This window comes from Zonotrichia leucophrys, chromosome 2, assembly GCF_028769735.1.
Source record: "Zonotrichia leucophrys gambelii isolate GWCS_2022_RI chromosome 2, RI_Zleu_2.0, whole genome shotgun sequence".
In the NCBI taxonomy this organism is placed as follows: domain Eukaryota; kingdom Metazoa; phylum Chordata; class Aves; order Passeriformes; family Passerellidae; genus Zonotrichia; species Zonotrichia leucophrys.
Genome location: NC_088171.1, coordinates 1,364,817 through 1,372,833, shown reverse-complemented (window position 1 = coordinate 1,372,833; position 8,017 = coordinate 1,364,817). Strand labels below are relative to the sequence as shown.

At 42.5% G+C, this 8,017-nt stretch overlaps 1 protein-coding gene across 1 annotated transcript in view; it reads left to right on the top strand.

Moving 5' to 3' along the window:
* Positions 1 to 7,792, top strand: part of PTH1R (parathyroid hormone 1 receptor) — a 123,629-nt gene extending 115,837 nt beyond the window's left edge. Inside the window, exons 11-13 of the mRNA XM_064703755.1 lie at positions 2,102 to 2,243; positions 2,694 to 2,735; positions 5,636 to 7,792. Coding sequence (XP_064559825.1) covers positions 2,102 to 2,243; positions 2,694 to 2,735; positions 5,636 to 5,998 — 547 coding nt within the window. The 3' untranslated portion in view covers positions 5,999 to 7,792. The remainder of the gene's footprint in view (positions 1 to 2,101; positions 2,244 to 2,693; positions 2,736 to 5,635) is intronic.
* Positions 7,793 to 8,017: the final 225 nt, after the last annotated feature.

Below are 8,017 nucleotides of genomic sequence, written 5' to 3'. Positions count from 1 at the left end.
TTGCAGCACAAATCCCTTTCCTTCCTTTCCGCCTTCCCGCCATGATCCTGACTGGAAGAGCCCCCTCAGTGCTGTCACCTGCAGCGTCACACAGGGCCATGTCCAGGGCTGAACCAACTGCCTGGAATTCCGGGTGGAATTCCGCAGCACTGCGTAGACATCCCATACCCAAGGGGACAAGGAGAAAACCACGAGCAGCTCATGCCCAGTGACAAACCTGGCTGGGCTGGTGATGCTGGGGAGGTTTAGCCATGCACTAATTCCTTTTCTTTCTCCCCTTTTCTTTTTCCCCTTTTCTTTTTCCTCTTTTCTTTTCCTTTATTTCCCTCTTTCCTTTCCCCCTTTCCTTTCCCCTTTTCCTTTCATTTTCTCCTTTTTTCCCCTTTCTTTCTCCCCTTTTTCCCCCTTTTTTTCCCTTTCCTCTCCTTTTTTCCTCCTTTCCTCTCCTTTTTTCTTCCCTTTTTTTCCCTTTCCTCTCCTTTTTTTCCCCTTCTTTTTCCCCTTTTCTTTTCCTTTATTTCCCCCTTTCCTTTCCCCTTTTTTTTCCCCTTTTCGTTTCCTTTTCCCTTCTTCCCCTTTCTTTCTCCCCTTTTTCCCCCTTTTTTTCCCTTTCCTCTCCTTTTTTTCCCCTTTTTTTCCCTTTCCTCTCCTTTTTTTTTCCCCTTTTCTTTTTCCCCTTTTCTTTTCCTTTATTTCCCCCTTTATTTCCCCCTTTCCTTTCCCCTTTTCCTTTCATTTTCCCTTTTCCCCTTCTTTCTGCCCTTTTTCCCCCTTTTTTTCCCTTTCCTCTCCTTTTTTCCTCCTTTTTTCCCTTTCCTCTCCTTTTTTTCCCCTTTTCTTTTTCCCCTTTTCTTTTCCTTTATTTCCCCCTTTATTTCCCCCTTTATTTCCCCCTTTCCCCCTTTCCTTTCCCCCTTTTCCTTTCATTTTCCCCTTTTTTCCCCTTTCTTTCTGCCCTTTTTCCCCCCTTTTTCCCCCTTTTTTTCCCTTTCCTCTCCTTTTTTCCCTCCTATTTTCCTTTCTCTCCTTTTTTTTCCCCTTTTCTTTTTCCCCTTTTCTTTTTCCCCTTTTCTTTTCCTTTATTTCCCCCTTTATTTCCCCCTTTATTTCCCCTTTATTTCCCCCTTTCCTTTCCCCTTTTCCTTTCATTTTCCCTTTTTCCCCTTTTTTCTCCCCTTTTTCCCCCTTTTTTCCCTTTCCTCTCCTTTTTTCCTCCTTTTTTTTCCCTTTCCTCTCCTTTTTTTTCCCCTTTTCTTTTCCTTTATTTCCCCCTTTCCTTTCCCCCTTTCCTTTCCCCCTTTCCTTTCCCCTTTTCCTTTCATTTTCCCTTTTTCCCCTTTCTTTCTCCCCTTTTTCCCCTTTTTTCCCCCTTTTTTTTCCCTTTCCTCTCCTTTTTTTTCCCCTTTTCTTTTTCCCCTTTTCTTTTCCTTTATTTCCCCCTTTATTTCCCCCTTTCCTTTCCCCCTTTCCTTTCCCCCTTTCCTTTCCCCCTTTCCTTTCCCCTTTTCCTTTCATTTTCCCCTTTTTTCCCCTTTCTTTCTCCCCTTTTTCCCCCCTTTTTCCCCCTTTTTTTCCCTTTCCTCTCCTTTTTTCCTCCTTTTTTCCCTTTCCTCTCCTTTTTTTTCCCCTTTTCTTTTCCTTAATTTCCCCCTTTATTTCCCCCTTTCCTTTCCCCCTTTCCTTTCCACCCTTTTCCTTTCTTTTCCTTTTTCCCCTTTTTTTCCTTTCCCCCTTTTTTCCCTTTTTTTCCCTTTCCTCTCTTTTTCCTTTCTTACTTTTTTCCCTTTTTCCCCTTTTTTCCCCTTTCTTTCCCCTTTTTTCCCCTTTCTCCCTCCTTTTTTTTCCCCTTTTTCCTTTCCCTTTTTCCCCTTTTTTTCCCTTTCCTTCTCCCTTCTTTATTTTCCCCTTTTTCCCTTCTTCTCCTTTTTTCCCCCTTTTTTCCCTTTCCTTTCCCTTTCTTTCCCTTTCTTTTTTCCCTTTTCTTCCCTTTTTTCCCCCTTTTTTCCCCTTTCCTTCCTCCTTTTTTTTTCCCTTTCCTCTCCTTTTTTCCCCCTTTTTTTCCCTTTCCTCTCCTTTTTTTCCCTTTTTTTTTTCCCTGCAGGAAGCTGCTGAAATCTACCCTCGTCCTTATGCCTCTGTTTGGCGTTCACTATATTGTTTTCATGGCTATGCCATACACAGACGTGTCAGGGATTCTTTGGCAAGTTCAAATGCACTATGAAATGCTGTTCAACTCTTTCCAGGTACTGGAACTCCGGGGAAAAAATGGGAATTTCAGCGGGGAGAGGAGGGAAATGTGGGTGCCCTTAGGAACCAGGGCTGGGTTTACAGCACGCTAGAATCAATTCATGAGGGGATTTGAAAATATTTGAGCCTCAAATCTGTTTTCTGCTTGCAAAACGCGACGAGAAAATGGGAAATTTGTCCAGGAAAAAATGTTCTTCCCAATTCTTCCCAATGCACCCCAGGATCCCGTTGGCCTCTTGTCCCCCAGGACAATCTGCTGGTCCACCAGGAGCTCCATCCACAGGGAATTTTCTCTGTTTCCCTCTCCTGCCCCACTGGAGAGGTTTTAAACACAGAAAGTTTTGAATGTCCCCAATCCCAGAGAAGCCCGGGGTTGCTGGGCAGAAAAGAGACCCAAATTTCCCTAAATTCCCATTAATTTGTTGTTTCTTCCTCCTTCCTTCCAGGGATTTTTTGTTGCCATCATATACTGTTTTTGCAATGGAGAGGTGAGTCGTGAACATCTTCATCCCCTCCCTTCCTTGGGTTAATTCCACATCAGCACGTCCTCGTTTTTCTGCAACAAACATCTTTATTTTGCAGTCCAAGGTCTCTCAGGATGCATTAAAAATTCAAATCTTCATTTTTTTTTTCTGGTGGAAAACCCCCAGGTCAGCATGGCACCAATAAATGAGTTACTGGAAGCAGCTAATGGAGAAAAAAATGTGGAATTTTTGATTTCCTAGCACAAGTGCTGCTTAGTGCTGCTTCATTTCAAATTGGAATGAAAACCAGATTGATAGAGTCGCTGATTAACAAAAAAAAAAAAAAATCTGGATTTTTCTGGTGTCTTTTGTCTTTTTTATCTATCTCCAGAATTATATACTTTATTTTCCTCATTTCCATTAATTCCCTCTATTGCTGCTAATTAGGAAAGTGGATGGTCAGTGGCTACACCCCAGGGAAGAACCTCCACAGACTGGGATGAAAGGGAATTGATGGATTTTAAAGGGAATTTATGACCTAAATTTATGTATTTTAAGGGGAACTTATAACCTAAATTTATGGATTTTAAGGGGAAATAAAACTAAAAAATCACTGCATTCTGCAGACAAAACAAAGATAAAATCTAAGGGGAATTGATCTCACCCTAAATTTAGCAACCTACTCTAGACCCAGTCTAAAATTCCCATTCTGGGGAAATTTCTCAGGATTCAGGTGCCTCACAAGGTGGTTTTCCTGCTGACACTTGATTTTTATGGGACATTGAGACAATTCCCTCCTGGATGTGCTGCTCTCCGTCCCTCAGCCTTTGGGCAGAGCTTTCCCACATTTTCAGCCATTCCAGCTTCCCACTGTCCAATATTTCATTTGGAAAGGGCAGACTTAATGGGAATTCATGATTTATTCAATGTGAATTCATTATTTATTTAATGTGCATTTATTCCAATTTCATGGAATCACAGAATCTCCTGATTTGGAAGGGGCCCATAAAGACCATGAAATTCCAAGTCCCCACAAAGTTTCCTACCCATTTTGTTTATGAACATCACATTTTTCTGGCATTTTTCTTCTTCCTCCTCATGAGGGTTTTTCCCCCTCCTTTTTTTTTTTTTTTAATGTGAATCTATTATTTATTTAAAATGAATTTATTATTTATTTAATGTGCATTTATTCCAATTTTATGGAATCCCTGAATCTCCTGATTTGGAACGGACCCATAAAGAACATGACAACTCCAAGTCTCCACAGAGTTTCCTAAACATTTAATCTATGAAAACCACATTTTTCTGACATTTTTCTTCTCCCAGTCATGGGAGTTTTTCCCCTCCTTTTTTTTTTAATGTGGATTTATTATTTATTTAATATGAATTCATTATTTATTTCATGTGCATTTATTATTTATTTAATGTGAATTTATTATTTATTTATTGTGAATTTATCATTTATTTAATGCAAATTCAGTCCAAATTCATGGAATCACAGAATCTCCTGATTTGGAAGGGGCCCATAAAGACCATGACAATTCCAAGTCCCCACAGTGTTTCCTACCCATTCCATCTATGGACACCACATTTTTCTGGCATTTTTCTTCTCCCACTCATGGGAGTTTTTCCCCTTCGTCTTTTTGGGGTTTTTTTTAATGTGAATTTATTATTTATTTTATGTGCATTTATTATTTATTTAATGTGAATTTATTATTTATTTAATGCAAATTCAGTCCAATTTCATGGAATCACAGAATCTCCTGATTTGGAAGGGGCCCATAAAGACCATGACAACTCCAAGTCCCCACAGTGTTTTCCTACCCATTCCATTTACGGACACCTCATTTTTCTGGCATTTTTCTTCTCCCACTCATGGGAGTTTTTCCCCTTCCTTTTTTTTGGTTTTTTTTTTTTTTTTTTAATGTGAATTTATTATTTATTTTATGTGCATTTATTATTTATTTAATGTGCATTTATTCCAATTTCATGGAATCACAGAATCTCCTGATTTGGAAGAGGCCCATAAAGACCCGTGAAATTCCAAGTCCCCACAGAGTTTCCCACCCATTCTGGAAATCACATTTTTCTGGCATTTTTCTTCTCTCACTCATGGGAGTTTTTCCCCTCTCCTTTTATTTTTTTTTTAATGTGGATTTATTATTTATTTAATGTGCATTTATTATTTATTTAATGTGAATTTATTATTTATTTATTGTGCATTTATTATTTATTTAATGCAAATTCAGTCCAATTTCATGGAATCACAGAATCTCCTGATTTGGAAGGGGCCCATAAAGACCATGACAATTCCAAGTCCCCACAGTGTTTCCTACCCATTTCATCTATGAAAACCACATTTTTCTGGCATTTTTCTTCTCCCACTCATGGGAGTTTTTCCCCTTCCTTTTTTTTTTTTTTTTAATGTGGATTTATTATTTATTTAATATGAATTCATTATTTATTTCATGTGCATTTATTATTTATTTAATGTGAATTTATTATTTATTTAATGTGCATTTATTCCAATTTCATGGAATCACAGAATCTCCTGATTTGGAAGGGGCCCATAAAGACCATGAAATTCCAAGTCCCCACAAAATTTCCCACCCATTCTATTTATGGACACCACATTTTTCTGGCATTTTTCTTCTCCCACTCATGGGGTTTTTCCCCCCTCCTTTTTTTTTTTAATGTGTATTTATTATTTATTTTATGTGAATTTATTATTTATTTAATGTGCATTTATTCCAATTTCATGGAATCAGAGAATCTCCTGATTTGGAAGAGGCCCATAAAGACCCGTGAAATTCCAAGTCCCCACAGAGTTTCCCACCCATTCTGTTTACGGACATCACATTTTTCTGGCATTTTTCTTCTCCCACTCATGGTTTTTATTTTTCCTCCTTTTTTTTTCCCCTCAGGTCCAAGCAGAAATAAAGAAGTCATGGAGCAGGTGGACTTTAGCACTTGACTTTAAAAGGAAAGCCCGGAGTGGGAGCACAACCTACAGTTATGGACCAATGGTTTCCCACACCAGCATCACAAACGTAGCCACCCGAGGGGCGCTCGCCCTCCACCTCAACACGAGACTTATTCCAGGGACCCTCAACGGCCACAGGAATCTGCCAGGTTATGTGAAAAATGGCTCCATTTCCGAGAATTCCATGCCTTCCTCCGGCCCGGAGCAGTACAACAAGGATGAGGAATACCTGAACGGCTCCGGGCTCTACGACGGAGACAGACCCACGGTCCTGGTGGAAGAGGAGAGAGAGACAGTGATGTAAAGACAGGAGGAGGAAAGGAAAAATTCAGCCAAAGGATGGGGAAAAAAAAAAAAAAAATGGTTCCTGGAGAGCGTTTAGTGGGAAAAGACCATCAGGCCATGCAGCGGATTCCGAGCGTTTCCATGCAGCTCCTCTGTTCTGTGGAATGAGAGATTAAGTTATTTGGGGAAACAAAAAAAAAAAAAAACAACAAAAAACCAAAAAGCGAGCCACCAGCGTGGCCAGTGGGCGATGCCACCCGTGAATTCCGTGACCCACGTTCTCCTGGTGATAACAGAGCTCTCCAGACCTGCTGGACACCGGAGACCTGCGTGGTCCTCGGGTCCCTCGGGGCCGAGGAGGACGGGAGCGTCCCCCAGGAAAGCAGGAGGCGCGCAGGGAGGGTGCAGGGCCATGGTCCTGGGAGGGGACAAAGCCACCCTGGGGGTCAGCGGCGTGGGTTTGGTTTGTTCTCTGCCTGTGGATCTGCCTGGTGACACACACGGGGCTGGGAAAGGCCCCGCCATCCGTCGGTCGAAGGTTGCGTTGGGTACAGCCATGCCCATGTTCTTCTTCCCTTGGGAATTCTCGCTCCTTGGAAAAATGCTCCTCTGGGGCGGGGAGGGTTAACAGCTCATGGAGATAGGCAGGGATTGTCCTCTCCTTTCCCCAAGTCCTGGGGACAAGGCAGAAATCGGTACAATTTTAGGGTTGGATGTGGGAGCCGGTACAATTTTAGGGTCGGATGTGGTTGTCGGAATGTGCGGCATTCCCGCTCTTCCAGAGGGGCAGGTGGAGAGGGAACCACCAAGGGCACGGAATTTGCACGTCCCAGAGGGGTGATTGTGGCCAAAATCAGCTCCCAGGGGGGATAACTCGGCCCTGCCTTTTTGTGGGTGCTCCTGGAAAGCAGCTTCCATCCTTTCCTAAAACCCGGGATTGCTCCTCGCTCTGCTCTCTGAATGTCCTGTCCGTGGAATTCTGGAATGGTTTGGGTTGGATGGAACCTTAAAGGTCACCTTGTTCCACCCCCTGCCATGGCAGGGACACTTCCCACTGTCCCAGGTTGCTCCAAGCCCTGTCCAGCCTGGCCTTGGACTCTTCCAGGGATGTGGAATCTGTGGATGTGGATCCACAGTTTCTCTGGAAAATTAATTTTAAAAATCCAAACCCTAATGGGGAGAAAGACTCCACCAGCTGCTCTTCTGAGGGCTAATTAAGGATTAATTTCCCCAACTTTGAAGGAAGTCAGGAAGAGCAGGTGGGATCCTGACTTTGTGTCCCAAACCTTTACCAGCCTCTCAGATTAGGGCCTGACCAAACCCTGGTGGAATCCAGGGAAAAGTCTCCTCCCTCTGACACGTCCAAGGTTTGCATTCAGACCTGGTGGGGAATGTGGTGGCTGCGAGGTCCTGACAGGAGCTGGAGCTCCTCTCCATCCTCACAGAATCCCAGAATCCCTGAGGTTGGAAAAGCCCTCCAAGGTTGTCAAATCCAAGTTGTGCCCAATCCCCACCAGAGCTCTGAGTGCCACATCCAGAAATTCCTTGGACACCTCCAGGGATGGGGGCTCCAAACCTCCCTGGGCATCTCCTCCGGAGGCCTGAGCCCCCTTTCCATGAGGAAATTCCTGCTGGTGTCCACCCTGAGCCTGCCCTGGCCCAGCCTGAGGCCGTTCCCTCTTGTCCTGAACAGAAATCTCTGACAGCCAATATTTATTCACGATGTTCTTTTCTTGTTTCGCCTCATCAAAAGAAGTCAGACCTCATCATAATCATTTCCCACCAAATGAGAGTTATCAAAATAACAACTTTTCAAAAATCAAATCATTTTCCTGCTCTCTTCTTCTACCCCTCCTGATTTTCTGGCTCAAAGATATTTCTAAGTTATAATTTTACTGCTGGAACAAAGCAAAAATACCAAAAAACCCCAAGCAGTGACTCACTCTTTGCTTGTGTTTATTACTCAAGATTGAGAACATTTGACAATCCCTCAGAAATTCAAGGAATCAGCAAAAGCCATAAATTTATTTATAAACAA